Raw genomic sequence first — 20610 nt, 5'->3', positions numbered from 1 at the left:
TAATTTTATTTTTTGTAGATTTAGGGGCTGAGCCGGCTGTCTGGCGAGTGTCGTGGGCTGTGGTGACAGCTATAATTTGGGCTCGGCCACGAGGAGTGGGGTTGGACGTTTTGGTCTGTCGCGGCGGGTTGGCCTGCGCCATCAGCGTGGTCGCTGACGGCGCTGCCTCCACTACCGAGACAGACGGAATGGTACTAGGAGGGGGAGGGGCTGGGGTTTGGGAAGATTTCCCTTTCCCCTTCCCCTTTCCCCTTCCCCTTTCCCTTAGGGATGGGAACAGGTGCGACTGGAGCCGGGACATTCCTGGGCCGAGGCACCGGTGGTGCAGGAGGGGGGATGGTTACTCCCATCATCCTGGCCCTCTTGCGGTAGACCACACACCGCCGATCGATGGCGGCGTGGTCCTTCCCGCAATTTGCACAGGATAATGGGCCATCCCTTGGCCTCGGGCAGTCCGCCACAATGTGCTCGCCGGCACATCGAACGCAGCGGACCGCACGGTGACAATTGGTGGACGCGTGACCGAAGGCCTGGCAGCGGTGACACTGCGCAGGTCCTCGGTTTGGACGCCATCCCTCAACCGTCACCCCCGGCAAGTACATCAGTTCATTCACTGAATACAGCTGGGCGAGGTCTGAGCTCGAGAGACAACAATGGAGCGTTTTTATAGCAAGGTATCGTGGTGGGACGATGTTGTTTACGATTCTTATCTTGCACGTGTTGTTTGTCGTCCCATCTTTATTAGTCATGAACTAATAGTTTATAAAAACACGCGCCGACTTATATACATACACTCGAAAATCGGATAATAACGGCCGTCTGGTGTAGTGGTAAGTGACATGGTCACTGCACAAGGGGGTCGCGGGTTCGAATCCCGCCAAGGGAAGATATTTGTGTGATAAATATAAATGTCTATCCAGGGTTATGGGTTTATATTAAATATATGTATGTGTATAATAAAAATATTATATTTATTTCCGTTATCTGGTAGTTCTTTACGAACTTAGCACGGAACCAGTTAGGGTGGCGTGAAAAAAAAAAAAAAAATTGTAAACAAAAATGGAACTGTAATGTAAAAAAAATTTACAGTCTTGTTTTTTTGCATATTATTATACTCTTTTAAACTAAAACCAATATTTGAAGATAATTCTCAAGGGGAAGTTAACGAATGCTCAGAGTTCTTGAGTTAGGACCTTTTTAACGCTTACTAAGTTAAATTAAAAAAATGTGAAGGAATAACATCGTGTAACAAAAATCAAACCCGCAAAATTATAATTTGCGTAATTACTGGTGGTAGGACCACTTGTGAGTCCGCGCGGATAGGTACCACCGCCCTGCTTATTTCTGCCGTGAAGCAGTAATGCGTTTCGGTTTGAAGGGTGGGGCAACCGTTCTAACTATACTGAGACTTTAGAACTTGTATCTCAAGGTGGGTGGCGCGTCTACGTTGTAGATGTCTATGGGCTCCAGTAACCACCTAACACCAAGTGGGCTGTGAGCTCGTCCACCCATTAAGCAATAAAAAAAAATGTAGTAAGCCCATGATTATGTAGTATTCTAAATTTATTTAAAACAATTAAGTCTCTTTAGTTTTATCCACGTTTTTATAAGCGTAGCTTTGATATGCCACTGGTTTTTCCGTTGTATATAAGCGGTATAAACATTATTATTTAAAAACTCATCGTCCTTCGACGGAAAAACACGGCTAATTGACTAAATCAAGTTTAGGGATTATTGGAGACCATAAATGTCATCCTCCCTGAGACATGAGGTATTTCTAAAAAAGTTTCACTTTTTATACGGATCAAAAACAAGCATCTACCCTTCAAATAGGAGCACATCATTCGGCGAAAATAATTTCGATTGCTCTGAGGGACTGTTTGATCCCGTCATCTATATGATTCCATCGCACCATCGGAGCAAAGTTTATTCATACATTCCTGAGCCTTTGCCTTGATTCAAGATGCATTTCCAGAGATCTTTTATACCACATACCATCCGACTTTGGAATGAACTCCCCTTCACAGTGGTTCCTGAGCGCTATGACATGCCTGTCTTAAATATAGGTCTACGGAGAGTAGTTCACGGTAGGTTTGGCTGTGTCCCCAACATTTCTGATGTCCAGAAACTACAGTAACTACTCACTATCAGGCGTGTCACATGGCCGTCTGCTTACAATGGCAATAAAAAAATTGAAGATGAAACTCACCCGTGCTTGCGATCCTCCTACCCTGATTACCTTACTAATAAAACACACAACGCTTTTATATATCTGTAATTATAATACGAAACTAATCAGAAACCATACCCTTATACATTCCGCCTCAGTGGATATTACCGCTAATGTGGATCGGGAATTTTCTTAAATACCCAATCCACATGTCTTCATGTACATAGTCTGTCGATTTAACTTAACCCTAATATCCCCAACTCCCCAAACGAGATAGTTCCATCAACCGAAACACAAGTTGGGAGGGTGACAAATCCCATAACTCAGGATTGTTCGGACTTAGGACACGTCATTAGTTTTGATGAACAGGAATTTGGTCGAGACAAATCATCGTTAGCGAGCGATTAGCCGACGGAGCGGCTGCGACGATAATTAAATTTCCCGCAGATTATGACGACTGCCTTTAATTAACATTTGTTAGGGAGATTTTAGTATGAACTTAATTATATTTTAATTTCACGGCTTAGAATTTCGTGGAATTGTATTCGTAACCGTTGTTTAGTGAGTTTAAAGCTGTGATATATCATTGTAACTCATTTCGCTTAGGCTGGTGTGGTTGTTCGTGATTCTGGATATTGCACTCCGGTGCTCGTGTTCCGCTTGGAATCAGCCACAACGCTGTTTACACCTGCCACGAAACAGTCATACTTTTCGGTTTAAAAGGCTGCCCCTTTTTTTTTAACGCCGGGGAATCTATTTTCGGATACCCGGTCGAGGGGGGTAACAGACCGGGTTATGTCGGACTCCAGCGCCTCCAGAGAAGAAGAGGAAGACCCCGGTCTTCCTCTTCTTCCAATTCCTGATGGCGTAGACTGCTTTGAAAAAGGCGCGCAAGACTAATATTTCAATGTATTATATTTGAAACGTCTTGAATAAGGCTTAGGGTGAACAACGTGATCCACATCGAAAATTGCCTCTAAATACAGATAACAATAAGCAATAAATCGAAACTAATAAATTCTTAATTTTGCGTGAGAATAAAAATAAAGATACGCTCAGTGAACCTGTTGATATAATCTCAACACCTAAAATGATTATAATCATTTTTAAAATATTAATAAATTAAGAAATGATTATAAATGATTACGAAAATGCAACCGAACATAATAATATATCGTATAGTATGTAGTTACCGGCATTAACCAGATATTAAGATTAAGTACGGACTATTTTACAATGAACAACTTCATTGTTCTTTCAATATCAAGTGTTTTTACTGGTGGTAGGACCTCTTATGAGTCCGCACGGGTAGGTACCACCTCCCTGCCTATTTCAGCCGTGAAGCGGTAATGCGTTTCGGTTTGAAGGGTGGGGCAGCCGTTGTAACTGTACTGAGACGTTAGAACTTATATCTCAAGGTGCGTGGCGCATTTACGTTGTAGATGTCTATGGGCTCCAGTTACCACTGAACACTAGGTGGGCTGTGAGATCGTCCACTTATCTAAGAAAAAAAAAAGTGTCCACTAACAAATCATTCGTTTATTTTATTAATCAATCCTATAGTAATTTTTTATTTTTAGTTGTATGTATCATTATTGTTTGTATGTGAATCTAAGCACGACTGCTCATCCACGTACATAGAAAATAGACCCAATTTTTGAATAATAAATTCTACCAAAATTAATTCAGCGAAAATTTTCGGCCGCGCGTTTGAAAAGCACAATTTACGGCACCGGTAATGATAAATGGTAAAATTACTTGTGGCAATTTCACGTTATTTAGCACGATGAATGAAATTTCCATAAATTATCATTGAATGTTAGTCGTTCGTGGGCCGGGCTTGCACATTAATGAAGCGCTTTCAATCTAATTTCAAATAAATGAAGCATTTTTGAGCGCTTCCAGCATTTTGTGTAGTAGCGAGTAAACCAATCATTTTATCTGTTTTTAAGATTCCAAAATTATTCGGAAGTATTAACTTCTAGTAGATATAGTGGATCATTCACATCCACTTAGCTCAATACCGAAACTATATAATATGTTTTATGGCTTATATATTTGATTTGTGTTTAACTAAATTTGCATTTTATATATAGGTAAGCATACACGTATATATGATGCTGTCAGTGCAAAAGTGGCCTAAGCTTACCACCATAGTTAGTATGGAGGCAATTAGGTTTGAATTTTCATGAATTTGAATTTGAGTCGACAAAAAAACAATACGCGCAAAAATAATGCTTACAGAGTTATTTGTTATCTATGGGTGAAACTATGGATAAGCCGGTTTTGCATTAAAATTTATTATATTTTAAATAAATTCCAATATAATATATGTCATAATAATATAAATTGTGGGCTAGGCCACTTTTGCACTGGCCTCATATGTATGTATGTAGATTTTTTATTTTATTTTAATTGGCGTATGTTATCTTATGTATCACCATCATCATCATCGTCATCATCATCAGCCCATTGTCGTCCACTGCTGTACATAGGCCTCTTCCAATCCACATCACCCTATTTCATCATATTATGTATAACTATATTGATATAAACTTTAGCTTTATTTAAAATCTTGTGTCACTCTGTTTTTTGCTTTCTACAAAAAGCTATTCAAGAGCAGGCAATACGAAGTTCTACTTATAAGTTGAGGTGACTAAGTCCAGAATTACATACATAATAGCCATGAGGTACTAGAAACGGTAAAAATAGCGACTCAACACGCAATTCCAATTGCGATTTGTCGCGGGTGACATAGTTTAATCTTTACTTTATCGGATCATATAGCACGGATAGCATTAGCGTCTATGGTCAATATGCTCGCAAATGGTTGACTTGTAGTATCCGAAAATAAATATGCACTGCATCATACCAACAATTTGCAACTTGGTTAATGAGCACAAAAATGCTTTCCTAATGCCTCTCTTCCTTTTAAGCAACGAGGTAGCAGCAGCGCAGACGCCATGACCTTGTGTTAATATTAGACTACCCAGCATTTCTGCGATTTCAAAATATTTCCTAATCCTCCATCCACCGTGTTTACGCATAAACTTTAATTTAAATATACTTTTATAATTGACAATTTTTCATTCTATTGAACTAGCAACAAAGTCCACGATACCCCAGTTAATTGGTAAAGAAAGCAAGCGCAGTTCACATCAGCTCAGCTAATATCGTATGAAATTCGCTAAATCCAATTAAGGTGGTTAATTAATTTATTGTGGACAAAGTTAATTAATGCTTAGCACCGATGTGGCTTGTGAAGGTTGATAAGCAAAACGTGCAAAATGAAATATAATATTTTCTGTTTGTTCAGCTATCTGATTGCTTTTCCTGAAATTCTACGATCATTAGCGTCCGCCGATACGAGAAATACATTCTTTTAAATTTATTACCAACCAGCGACCCGCCCTCGCTTCGCTTCGGAAACATTAAAACACACATGAAACCAAAAAAATAAAATAAAAATAAATGAAAAAAAAGTAGCCTATGTTCATCAGGGACAATGTCGGCTTCTAATGGAAAAAGAATTTTTCAAATCGGTCCAGTAGTTTCGGAGCCTATTCGAAACAAACAAACAAAAAATCTTTCCTCTTTATAATATTAGTATAGATATAGATCTCTTCTTCGTAAAACTTAGTTATGAATAAATAACATAGGTAGTTTAATAAAATGTAGTTACCACATTTCATATTGATAGATAGATACCACAGTTCATTTGTTACGCACCAGTTTAAAAATGAGCCCCATACCTTGCAATTGTAGTTGAAATAAATGCTACAATTGGCGTGCTTATCGCTTCTAGTGATAATTTCCAGACAATTCTGACGGTGTTTTTCATTACAGAAATACCAACAACGGCTCGTGATCGTCATACATAATATAGTGTGGTAGGGACTTGACGCGCCTTACGATGACACAAATATAATATTATACATACAACAAATATTTGATTGAAATAAAAATATAATACTCAATGGCTTTTTTTTGTTTCAGAATATCTCAATATTAGTGGTGCTGTTGTATAGTTGGAGGATCGGCGTCAACGCCAAGAGATATAAAGAACTGGACGACGTTTATTATGGTATGTACATATCTGTTGTCACTTACATTGCTAAATACAATTTTTATTTTTTATTGCTTAGAGCTTAGAGACGAGCTCACAGCCCTGGTGTTGAGTGGTTACTGGAGCCCATAGACGTTTACAACGTAAATGCGCCAGCCATCTTGTGATATAATAAGTTCTAAGATCTCAGTATAGTTACTACGGCCGCCCCACCCTTCAAACGGAAACGAATTACTGCTTCACGGCAGAAGTAGGCAGGTGGTACCTACCCATGCGGACTCATAAGAGATCCTACTACCATATAAAATATCTCAAATTTGCTGTGAGAGCTTTCATGGCAAAACGTTACATTCTTTCTTTTATTCAACGAATTCTCGCATACGTGGAAGCGGAATTGTATTTATTGTACGAGCACACTTCAAGCTGTTGTCGCCTACAATAAATCTTCCGACGTCGTTTCCCAAAGGCCACACCGACTTGGCAATTTCTGGTGCCCATTGGAACCTGTTCACTACTACATTAAATTGGACAATGGACGGTCGACTGAGTGTGCGTGTTCATCTGTCCAAAGTCTCGAGTTTGTTTTCCGGTACGTCTTACAATTTTGACTCAGAGAATTATTTATATTATTGGGAAACACTCGCTACCGTTAGCAGACGACATTCAACCTTCGAGTCGCGAAATTCATGAAAATAATTGCCCTTTTTGACGTGACAACGTCTTATAATTCGATGGAGCCGGCTGCACGCACGAAAAAATATGACTCATGCGGCGTTACCTCGCTCTGAGGCGTTCCATTTAAGGCTTGAAGTGCAAGCGAGAGCGAATTGTATAACGTCTGTTCTAAAAAAGGCTAGCCTTGATACTGGCTTGATACGCTTTACGATATCTGCATATTACTCACAGAATGCAATCGTAGCTTAAATTATCTCTGCGACTCGTCAAGGGCGCAGATAATCAATAGTGAAATAGATTACGTAAGCTAAGCCTTTATCAAAACTCACTTGCCTACGTAAAATATTGATATTTAATACTGAATTTCAATGAAACTCGAACTAGTTAACTTATCCCTCCTTACGGATCCATCAGATCCAATAACCTTTGCATTAGACGCCTTCAGCTCTAATACTAGAAGCAGGCTTAGGGACCCCGGTGACCGTACTCGTCGAGCTCGACAAAGAGGTCGACGTGCAACCTAACCCATGCATCAGCCCGCTGAGTTTCTCGCCGGATCTTCTCAGCGGGTCGCGATTCCGATCCGGTAGTAGATTCATTCGCGAAACAATTGCTCTTGAGTTGTTAGGTCTCCTTCGGAGGCGCTCGGGCAGTTGTTAGCAAATCCCACCCCTCTTGGCTGAGCCTTTGCTCGCCCACCTGTCCTGGTGAAACTGGAAAGGCCTTCGGGCCACCAGTAAACATTCAATCATAAAAAAAAAACTTATCCATAAAATTACAAAAGACAAATATGTATTTTGTAATACAAAATAATAATAATTTTTTTATACAATCAACGAACATGCACACCAAAAATGATTTTAATACATACCAAAAAAAACGGCTACGGTTTGGTGTTTTTACTCAATTATCGGGTGTCGGATGAAATGATTGATTGTACGAGGAAAGAACTCAATTTGTTACCAAGAAAACTCCTTCGGCCAATGATCACAATCTTAAATGTAAGTAAGTATATTTTTTTTTATTTATTGCTTATATGGGTGGACGAGCTCACAGCTCACCTGGTGTTAAGTGGTTACTGGAGCCCATAGACTAAGATATAAGTTCTAAAGTCTCAAGTATAGTTACAACGGCTGCCCCACCCTTCAAACCGAAACGCATTACTGCTTCAGAAGGGCAGGGCAGAAATAGGCAGAGTGGTGGTACCCACCCGCGCGGAATCACAAGAGGTCCTACCACCAGTAATTACGCAAATTATAATTTTGCGGGTTGACCGTAGGAAACCTTTATTATGACTGGGCTCTGACCCCGGGCGGAGATCGTACGATCGATTTTGGTAAATAAGGCCCTTCAACATCTTTAGGCCCACGGTCTGCTCCTAATATCTGCAGACTGTCAAGTCGCACACACCTCGCACGCTCACTGGGCGCGGACGCATAGTATGAGGTTCGGCCATTGGCCGAAAAAAAGAGAGTATGTTATCCCGTAAGAGTAGTAGCACTAACTAGCATATTTCTGCCGTAATGCAATCATGTGTTCCATTTTGTAAAAATGAGATTTAGACCTCATGACGCAAGGTAGGTTGCACACTTTTGTTGTTGATGTCTACATCTCGTGTAACTCCCGTATTTAACACCAGATTAGTCTTGAACTTGTTCATATCAATACACTATTATAAAAGCCAGCTACATCAAGTGGTACATAATCACATCTATATATTAATACGCGAAGCAAAAACTTTTTATCCCTTTTTACCAAAATTGCGCGGACGGAGGAGTATGAAATTTTAGAGACTATAGAGAGAATATAGAGAAAAAGTGCACAATGCTACTATTTTTAAAAAATAATGCCTAAAAGATACATTAAATCAACAAAGAAAACATTACACACACTACATACCATGTATTTGACGCATACACGCATGCATACCATTTATTGTCAAACTTTTGTTCTTGACGTCTGTGGTCAAATTGAGAATAGATTAAATATTGTTTGTCTTTATTAATATTTTTTTATAGTGTAGCCTTGGCGAAATTTGTTATTATAGAAGTATAAAATACAATCATAATAGTGTACAAACTTACAATTCCAATTAATTATAGTCGAATTTCGACTACTGCGGGACCTCTAGTATGTGTAAATATACATATAACCAAGTACTGAACGGACGGGACTACCAAATAAATTATCCCTCAATATTGACCGCAAATAGAGCCGACACTTTTAACGCTATAGCCAGAAATCCATAATTTATAAGCGGAGTACACGTGACCATGACTGCCTACATTGTACGTTTTCCGGTTCACTCGTTTGAAAAATAAAGGTGAGCAACGGCACATTCAGACAACTGGCCTGCTTTGCCGAGGAAATATTGCCGAAAAAGAATTCTTAGCGTTACTCTAACAAGTTTATCTTGTTATATTTTTATGGAACGTTAAAAGGAGCTTTTTTACTTGGTGCCTTTATTTTAAGACGATACTTTTCGTATGAAACAAGAATAATATTATAATATCAATTAGGTACAGTCTCGAGTTATTTTTGATGTACGGCGCCCTGAGTCCTTTTGAAGTATTGTTTTCGACATAGCGGGATGGTTGATAATTCAAAATGACGAATTTCAATTTTAAGTCAAGATGAGCAATTAATATCTGCTATCCGGAAAGTGTAGCGGATTAAGCACGAATTGGTTGAAGTTAATTTGGATTAGTTGTATAAGCAATTTTATAAAAAAGTTTCGTAACAGCTATGGTTTTACATTAACCGGATGTTAATAACAAAGAACTCTTATCAGGACTAATAGCAATAATAAACACATATATGGTTTTTATTGACAACCAACGTTGTTGAGTATCTAAAGGACATAATTCAACCATTTAAAACGCTGTCTATAATCATTTTAATTGTCAAAGGCGAAGGAAAGAACATGTTTTATATACACATCGAAACATAGGAGTTCATCCATACTACAACTCCAAGATGGACATTAAAAAAATAATTACTTAAACTATTTAACTAACATTCAACAAAATTAGGCTTAAAATGTAAAACAATGTTATTTTATCTAGTTTTACTAGCTGACCCGGCAAACGTTGTTTTGTATATACATTATTTGTAGGAAAGATAAATAACCTAGATACCGACTGCAGCGCCATCTGCCGGGCTGATTTGTGAATCTAAAACATCCAGGGTGCCACCCAAATGTATACAAAAAAAAAACGTGTGGCACTCGGGAAATGCAGCGGTAAAGCTATTGCATAGCATTTTTTATCAACTTATGCAATTATAATTAGACAATGCTAATTTAATATTAAAACAATAATAAAACAAGACCACGCTATATTAAACATTAATAAATACAAAACCTTAACTGTCCCCTTCACACTCATAAGCTAGACCGCGCGAGAGAGAGAGATGGGCAGACTTTTCATGATACGCATGCAGTGTGACGTCACGCCACGCGCTTATTCACAAACACTACACAAGCGCAACGTGTGAATGTGTTGAACGCGATCTACATGGTAGGCGGAGTGAGGGGTGTAAGGTTTTTTTCGTTACGGAATTTAGGAGGAGTTCAGTGACAAACACACGCACGGAACATATTATATATATAAAGATTAAATTACATTACTGATAATAAAATTCAGAGCGTTCCAAATTCAAAGTATTCTCGTGACTTCTACATCGAAATGATAAAGTAGAATATCAAAGATCTAAACTCTGTGAAACATATAAAACCCATGTCTGGATACATTGATCATACGAGCCGAGTGTAATACATACATATTATCTTTGGCGTTGCGTGTGGAAACGGCATTCCTACATGATATATAGGGGAAATATTTCTTTAATGATATTATGGCCTTGGCGTTTAGACTGAGATATCGGTTGTACTAGTTTTTATAGATACAGATTTGATTTAGCGTATAGTAATGAGCAATGTATTTGAATACAATCTAAATATAACGTGAATTTTTTAGGAAAGTAAATTGCAGATTACTTTAGAACCGTTTTCATTTAAATATTCCGCTACAAAAAATTTATGGGTAACAAAATAAAGCGCCAGCAAAAATGTTTCTTTAGTGAAATTGATAATAATCACGCAGTGCTTAAAAATTTATAACAGAACACTTATAAATCAAAATGTATATTGTAATCAATTACAACGACTCATCGAGTGTTGATTTAGTAATATTACGAGTATTATGTTTATTCGATATATTTATACTTTAACAGTTTTATACTGAATACTGAGTTAATGAGCCAAAATTGCATCGATGGCAGTAAATACATAGATTTGTTCAAGTTTCCCTACACTAATAATTAGCATAGTGTGACTGTGGTGAGTTAAGATGATTATTTTAACTACATATTTAATACTCCTTTATCTAAGTAGGGTATTTCAAAATAATGGATTACCCACTGTTGTCATTTATTTATCATTAAATAAATATTATGAAAGTCGTTAAATGTAACACATACTAGGTAAGTCAATAAAAATCAAATTACCTAGTATGTGTTAGATTTATATATAATAATATTTATACGGGTATAAAGATTTGTATCTACCTCAGGATTTAAACTTTGGTTTTGATCATTAAGGTCAGGTCACACATCGAAAAAAACTTTGTAGTACATGGCCGCTGCAGACTCAGTACCATAAAATGTCATAATACATATTATCCCATAAGATCCCAAATGTTAGATGAGGATTAGCCAGTTTATCTGTCAACATTTATCTTAATTCAATTTCTATAGGATTGATTATCGTGAAATTAACTCATTTCCTATAGCGAGTATTTAGATTTTGTAAAATCTTAAATAAACGCGTGTACAAAGCTTGAAATTGCCTTAATCGTGTCTAAGCTTCAGTAAATACAACACGAAATTGTTCCTAAATTGAGAAGCTAAAATCTAAAATTAAACAAATATTATCATGAATATTTACTCGCGAATTCACATCAGAGCACACATTAGGCACTTCACAAATATTACTTAATTTTATTGAGAGAAACATATTTCATAGCATACCAAAATACAACTAAAATTCAAATACTGTCAATAGGACAGTTATAATTGTACAATCGCCCCGGTAAAGGTCACGGTCACGGAAATCCTAGGCCCTGCTGTTTCATAGGGCCGCAAGAGAGCCCCCGTCTGAGGGCCATCTGGTGATTAGAGACGTTTGCATTGAGGTCTGGGTGACCGGGTTGCGGTATCTAGGCCTAATGATCGATGGTCGTTATAACTTTCGCGCTCACTTTGAGAAGTTGGGCCCCCGACTGATGGCGACGGCTGGCTCGTCGAGCCGGCTCATGCCAAACGGTGGGTGGGGACACGGTGGTGTGCTACCTATATATAAGGGTGGTGCGGCTATAGCACTGTACGGAATCTCTCTATGATTCCGCGCCCTGACGTGCAAAAACGTCGCGACGTACAGTCGTAGTCAGGGCGATACGAAGATATCGCACTGTCTCCTCGAAGGTGGCGTTTTCGCTCGCCGCCGATTATGCGTGACGATGCGACCTTTGCAAGAACCAACCAACGAACGATACGGCCGAGCACACGCTTGCGCACTGCCCCGCGTGGCTGTGTCAGCGCAGTGTCTTCTTGTTGCAAATAGGACTTCTCGCTCCCGATAATCGTGTCAACGATGCTCGGCAGCGACGAGCCCTGGGAGGCGATGCTCCACTTCTGCGAGTCCATCATCTCAGAGAAGGAGGCGAGGGATCGGAAGAGAGCGAACGTTGAGAAGAGCTCATCCACTCTGCAATGATCCGTCGTCACCGAGCCGGGGGTCGGAGAAAGGATTTCACCCAGCAGTCTCTGCAGGAGACGACTTTCTCCCTGGTAAAGGTTATGGAGCAACTAAGGGGAGCGAGACCATTTACGAAACTTCTACGGAGCAATACGTTGGTAGTATGTCGCGTTCCGAGCTGGCAGGTTGGTTCTGACCCAGCGGCGTATCCCCGGACACCAGTGACGTCGCCTGGGCAGCCTGACGGACCACTGTAACGAAGCAGCCGACGTTCCTGAGCCTTGATTTCGGCTCGAAGGCTCCTTTGTCGGTCTGCGTCCTTGGTTTGTGCCGCGTATATAGTGTGGACCACGAAAAATAAAGTATAATTGTCTAACAGGCGGTCTTATCGCTAAAAACTATCTCCCAGACAACCGTTTTATCAACAGAAATTCTGAAACACATAGAGCATGTATGTTGCGGTGTAGGGGCATCGCCCGAGCGGCCTGGTAGGGCCGCCGTACTGCGGAGACCGACGTCGTTGGTCGTCGACTTTTTACCTCGACGACCCGTCAGGCGTCCTCGAGGTGGCGCCGTGAGTCTCGTTATAATGTTGATCGCGGAAACACCCCTACTCTGACCGGGTTCAGACCCCGTGCGGAGATAGGACGTCGGGTGTAATAGTGCAGGGGAGTCGTTTAATGTGGTAGGGCCCTAAAAATATCGCAGACCAACCCCACATACCCCGCGCACCCCCTAGGCGCGGGGACCTCGTATAAGGTTCGGCAATGACCCTAAAAAAAGGTATGTGACGGTGCACTATTATTAACAATATTTAGAGTGGTCTATCAAGATGAAGACACTACATACCTACATAAAATATTCTATAAATATACATCTACCATATACACATAATATTAAATCACTATATTGATTATGAATACAGTTATGTACATACACATAAGAAATCGAAAGTATGGAAAAACAAGTACTAAAGGAGACGGAAAATCGTGGGCCAAAAATGCAATAACTTGGAATGTAGTCTAAAAAATTTGTCATATTTTTTTATATAAGAATATAAAAAATCACCTCAATCCTCTTTCTGGGACCGGAGAAAAATGAGAAAGTTAGTTTTTGTCGGTATAACGGTGTGATCGATTTAATTAATCGATTACAGGATTATAAAAAGAAAAACATTGCACTAGGTAATTAATGCAAAGTAATTAAATGAGCGTTTTATACTTGTTGTATACAAGTGCGGTATACGCCGGATTTAATTGCGATTATATACATAAATGAAGAAAAAGTCTATTATTACTTAACAAAGTAATATGATTATCGATTTCAAATCGATTAAAATCCATTGTATTTTTGATGACAGCTTTGGCAGTAAGCTGACAGGACGTTTGTTCATAGATTATACAATTATTTTTTGGCGCTTGTTGGTTTTTTCTGCTTTACTCGTTTTGTATCTTCGACGCATTTTGAGTGTGTATCTATCGGGCTGTTTTTATATTTTCAAGGATCACTGCTTTATTATTACGGATTCCAACTCTGCCAGCCTTGTACGACAATTGCTTCTACACTGGACACCGAAGATCGCTCACACGTTTGACTTGAAATTGTTGCATTGGATACTTTTGAAATTATGGATCGCTGTGTGAATTGTGGGATGGCAATTCCATATTCCATACCTGATATATATCATTGATATTCATTCTTATTATGACATTTAAAAGATTATCCAATGGATATAATAAACATTTACTTATGCTTAAATAAGTTATTATTCAGTTCTTTTAAAGAGATTGTAACATAACCTAACTTTTACTAAATCTTGATTAACTCGGCTCTCAGATTGAGAAAACTTTTATAATTTTCGCAAGGTACTGATAAATCTGAATCTATTAATTCATATTAGTTTCATCACGTTACATTCGGGCCCAAAAATGTATGTAATCGTTTCAGTCTCCTTTACCAGATAAATGGCTGACTATTTTACTTCTGTAAGTCGAGAAAAGCCGAAAAGCTACTTAATGAACTCGGATAGCTATGAAAGGTTTCTCATATTGAATTCATTATCATTTATTAGTTTCATATTCGGAATTCATTTTTATCTGAGAGCAATTAATGATAATAACAGTCACGCACGGTCTTCCGACCACAAAATTGGGTTTTCCTGTACTATGGAAACTAGAGACACTTTATTCTATTGCTTAGATTGTTGGACGAGCTCACGGCCCACCTGGTATTAAGTGATTACCGGAGCCCATAGACATCTACAAAGCAAATGCCACTACCCACTTTGAGACAAGAGTTCTAAGTTCTCAGTTGTAACAGTACGACAGCTGCCCCACCCTTCAAACCGAAACGCATTACTGTGTGGACTCGCAAGACATCCTGCCACCAGTAAAAAAAAATATATATAAATACAACAATAAAGACGACTTTTAAAGAAAATAGCATAATAAAAACCAGTTTAAGTTTATCTCTCGATTAATTACAAACATAAATAGGTTGGTATTCAATTGATCTGACATCTGTTAACACGATACGCTTAATTTACAACCGCGAACCGGTGTGATTTACACCGTCTACCTCTGTTCGCGTATTGTATTTTTCGTTATTATTTTTAGCATACATTGGTCGAAAACCACAAGCTCTTTCTTGTGCACAATCGAATACAAAGGTGCAACAATACAAGGGTACTCTTGGAGCAAGGACCTTAATATAATGAACCTCAATATACCGACGTCCTCAATTTAATAAAATTTTCGGTATCCCCTTGAACTGTCCATAAGAGTCAATGTAAAATATACCTTTACACTGTTGACTTTACACCTTGACACGTTTTAGTTGTAAAAATCAGTGTTTTGTATGATGGGACGTTCGTTGTTGATTTTGTACCTTTAGTTTATTTATACTTATTGTACACAAAAAGAAAATACAATAAAAACAGATTTAAAGAATGTCTAAATACTATGTACAAAGGCGAGCTTAACTCATTCATGAGTTTTCTTCCAGCAAACCATTAGCAGAGAGAAATACGATGTATAAGAGGGGAATAGTGTACAATATAAGAGCTATTAAAGCATGATTTTTAAACTAAGCTTAAAAAAAAAAAGATCTAATATGAAATGAAAAATACTTATAACTAAAAATATATAAAACAATAACTTAAATACAATTAAAGTGACAGGAAAGGTTTCTTCATTTGACTCTTAAAAACTTCTAGAGAGGAACTAGCACGAATAGGTTGAGGGAGAGAATTCCATAATCGCACTGCTTGTATTGTGTTAGTTCATGAGTTTTGTTGTGCGAATCTTTATAATTAACATTAAACTACTTAAATGATGTACGAACCCACCTTGATACCTACTTTTACAGACTTTACTGTATCTTATTTTGATTATTAATGTAAAGCAAAATGTTGTTACCTACATAATTGTTTTTGAATAGAAAATAAATACAGAGTAATTTGATAAAAATATGTTATCATTTATTAGTAGTTGTTCGCTATAACAAGATGAGTACGTAATGTTGAGGTGAATAAAACAATTTTTTTTTACCTTGTTATAACAAATGGTAGACCAACCTAACCTTAATATAACAAACCTCGGTTTACCGAATTACCTGATATAACGAATATTTATTTGCTCCCTTACGATTTGTTATATCGAGGTTGCACTGTATTAATAAATAAATTTTTAACTAAAAATCGACTTGATTGAGCACTGGGGATATTCATTTACATACATTCTGATAGAATCAAATCAAATCAAATCAAATAAAAAAGTATATTCAACATAATGCGGAGTTTACATTACGAAATTAGTGTCATGCATGTTGAACTCAGTTTCACGAAAGTAGTTTCGATATATGCGAAAGTAATTTCGTTAAAAAATTAGTGTCGCGAAATCCACAGTATCGCAGTAACCATGGCGCCTTTAGCATCAAAGCTATAATTTGCTTTATTCAATGTAGCTAAAGAAATGCTTATATACCTATAAACTTAAAAAAAGACTATCAAGAAAAAAAAAGTTGGTAGATTCGAGGATGGTCAACAAGAACGCATTTAGGTGCAATGAAGTTAGTCTCTGATTTAGCAGATGAAGATCCTGAGAGTTATAAAAACTATTTTCGAATGAGTGAAGATAATTTTGATTTTTTACTGTAGGTGTTTCGGGACCCTTGTCATTGATATTCATTAATAAGATCTATATTTTTTCTGTACTCCATCGTTGGTTTGCCATTTTCAACGCTTGAAGCGCGTCCGAACTAACAATACACACGTCCGCACAGCGCAGGCCCTTTCGCGACATTAGTTTCACGTCGCGTCTACACTATGAAATTGGTTGCATGACACTAATTTCACCAAAAAATCGCGCAGGGCACGAAACTAATTTGCATGCATGAAATTAATGCATGCATTACGAAAGTATTAAATTACACGTGAAACTGTTAGTAAAACTAATGTCCGAAATTAATTTCACGCCACTAATTTCGTAATGTAAATTCGGCTTAAATGAAAGTACTTACTTGTTGAACGTCAAAAAGAACTACCGCCAATTCACAAAGACATTCTCAACTCAGAATGCGAGACAGTTTTTTTTTTTAATCTCTTCATTATCATGCGCTGTACTGATCAAGTGAAAAACTTTACCCAAACCGCACTTAACGAGTGCGCCAAGCCTTAGTTCGCGAATTATGGAGAACAGCTGTCAAGGGTATAATAAACAAAAATTCCACATGACCACAATTGCTCGCCAATAGTAACCGACTATGATGATGATGATGATAATTTTCAATGTTATCCCTATCTATTTTTGTTCTCAAAGCAGCCACCATGATCTTGTTTATATCGTCGCGAACCAGTCAGCCAAGATGCCCAACGGAATTCACTTACTAACATCAATCAGTTTCATTAACCATTCGATACCAGGTGACCTGGTTAACCAATCTACAAAAAAAAATATACATTGGACCCGTGTGTACACAGCTACGTCGCAACACATAATCCAGATTGAAATTCAAATTTCTCCAATCAGAATTTCCATAATCTATACGCACGATGACTCTGCAGCCGAGTATTAAGTTAAAAGAGAAACTGTATACGCTTTAAATATTTCGTTACTAATTTTCTTGATTGCGGTCTGGTCAGCTCACAGCCGACTTGGTATTAAGTGATTACTAGAGCTTATGAACACTATTTTTTATCTTTATTGCTTAGATGGGTGGACGAGCTCACAGCCCACCTGGTTTTAAGTGGTTACTGGAGCCCATAGACATCTATAACGTAAATGCCGACACCCACCTTGAGATATAAGTTCTAAGATCTCAGTATAGTTACAACGGCTGCCCCACGCATTACTGCTTCACGGCAGAAATAGGCAGGGTGGTGCTACCTACCCGTGCGGACTCACAAGAAGTCCTAGCACATTAAAAACTAAGCAATTGATGTCTTGTAATTTTGTGTTTTTGTGTAGGTACCTGAAGTAAAGTTATTTTATTTTTTATACGAATCATTAATAAGTATTCAGATTTTTTTTACTTCTACTCTAAGACAGACGACTTAAAACGCAATTGACAGTAAGCTGTCACGGTCAACTTAGCAATGACCAGGAAGCAACGTGGAGGGATGTTCATGCTAAAGCAGGATGGTACGTGACAAAAAAGATCTATGGACTAAAATAGTGGTTCTAGGTGATATGTTGTTTGTATGGAACTCTGTTCAGATGGCGAGCGATGGGATGATAAAAAAGAGAATCCTCAGAACAAACGATACAAAACCCAAAGAGAGCTGAAATCCCTCCGTAGTTTCCAAGTGATGTGTTAGATTGGCATTATCGACAATCCGAAAAATCTTCTTCTGTAGTGCGTGAAATGGAAGTATCATATACTAAAAGAAAGATCGTAATCGTCATCTGACTGTATTTTCCACTAAATTATTTTTATGATATTACAGACAAAATTTTGCTACTCGACTATTATTTGTACATTTAAAACTTGGTAATTTAACACGATGTATTTCTAAACATAAGCATACATTTCTGTTCTTAAATTTGTTCTTGACTATATGACAGTCAACTTAGACTCTTGCGTAAAACGCGTACAGAGCAGCTTGCACGTCGTCTACAGACAAAGGTTATTTTTCTATGTTTTTATTTTATTTTATTATAATTCATAATACAATTTCTTAAAAGAAAATGTATTTTATTTTGAGCGCCATACTTCCGTTGTTATGCGGTGGCTTCCGACGACACTTGTGTTGAAGATTTATAATTCTATTAACTACTTCAGAGTTCCTTTGATTTATTACAACAACTTTGGTTTGAGAGTATAACAAAAACCTTGTTGGCTTATAATTGCTTTAATATTAATTTATCTATTCATAATTTGATTCTAATTTATCTTCCCTAACAGCTACAGCCGTAATTTTGTGATGGTTTTACTTGAGAGAAAATGTTGAAAGCTTTCGGTTGTTCTAATTCGGAAGAACGAATTTAATTTGGATAATTCATTGTTCATAATATAATAAAAAGAAAAAAAACATATATTTGTAGTTCAAACAGTTGTTCTGCTAAAGTCTGAGCTGAATAAATTATCAGATATTTAAATGTTATTGTCACACAAACATAAAAATGGCGTGACCGGTAAATTCGAATCAATGATCCGACATGTCCAAATACCCTTCCCTAATACACTACTACGATAAATCAATAACATTGTATAATTAACCAAGGCCTCAAAAATTACATATTTTGTGTAATATCTGGGTGATTGGGCTCATTGTCAGACATGCTGGGCACCGCTAAACTGCCGGGTTTGAAACAGCAGACCACTAATTATAATAAATAATGTGTTGTAAATAATAGAAAAAACAGCTTAAAAACATTTTTCTTTTCATTGAAATAAGCACCGTGGCCTCAAAGTAATTTCTGAAGGTATTTCCATAAATGAGAATGGTATGAAGAATCGTCATTATCGGATCGTTGGGGAAGGAATCTACGCCATTGTCTTAAAACGGTTAGTCCGTGGAATTCTCTGCAATTGATATGTGTGCAAGTTCTTCACAGCGTGAAACGAAACGCCTATCCTCATTTTTTATGTTATCTGTGCATTTTTTACTCAATTACGACTTTGGCGCCTTTTTTATAAATATTCAAATATTTTATCTAATCATCTAATTGTCGGACTAAAAATATATAACATCACTTCCACAAACTAGTTTATTATTTGTCCCGATCGTGGACAATATTTGTTTTGTGAAATGTAGCATACACAAACATTCATTACTGTTCAAAATAAAATGAAATATTCATGTAGTTAAGTCCCGAATTGTCCAAATCGACAAATGAATTACGAATTCTTTCTATAAAACATGTGGATGTGAATAGAATGAAAGTTTCTCGGACATAATACGACTTCGCACGAAAAAATAATTACATTAAGAAGTTTTCTTAGGAATCTATTGAAGCCGTAAGAAATAAATAGTTTCTCAGATTTTCTGAGTTTATAGAAAGAAATAGAAGGTATGTGTTAGTTGCCTCAAAGGTCTATTTTGGTTTCATATTGACTGGTGGGCGAATTCACAGTACCTAACCTAACAGATATCCCAACTTCTGCCCTAACAAAAGCAGTGCTTCGCTGTATCTACCACTGCATCGGGATCGCAACCTACTGGGAAGATGCGGCGAGAAGCTGAATGGGTTGTGTCTATGGGTTTTTACTCGATGACATCATAATCGACAGGTGAAAGCTAGAATCAAAAGACAAAGTATCTTCCAAGCAGATTTCAACGACAGTCCTAATACAAAAAAAGCATCTGCTAAATCGACTGACTGTCTGAAAAGCTATGGAAATAATGAAGACGCAGGATGAGTGACGTTATTGACAACGCAATGACATAGCTTTTGCAATTTTTCACGTAACAAAAAACTTTTTACCACGCAAATTGAGATTAGA

General features: G+C 37.6%; 1 protein-coding gene across 4 annotated transcripts in view; it reads left to right on the top strand.

Moving 5' to 3' along the window:
• The window catches only part of LOC101744227 (uncharacterized), a 69635-nt gene that overhangs the window by 25171 nt on the left and 23854 nt on the right, over positions 1 to 20610 (top strand). For all 4 annotated transcript variants that reach the window (XM_062671739.1, XM_004927909.5, XM_062671738.1 and 1 more), the window contains exon 3: positions 6167 to 6254. In XM_062671739.1, the coding sequence (XP_062527723.1) occupies positions 6167 to 6254 (88 nt within the window). The remainder of the gene's footprint in view (positions 1 to 6166; positions 6255 to 20610) is intronic.

Source organism: Bombyx mori, chromosome 13 (genome assembly GCF_030269925.1).
Source record: "Bombyx mori chromosome 13, ASM3026992v2".
In the NCBI taxonomy this organism is placed as follows: Eukaryota; Metazoa; Arthropoda; class Insecta; order Lepidoptera; family Bombycidae; genus Bombyx; species Bombyx mori.
This window is presented reverse-complemented; position numbering and strand designations above follow the sequence as displayed.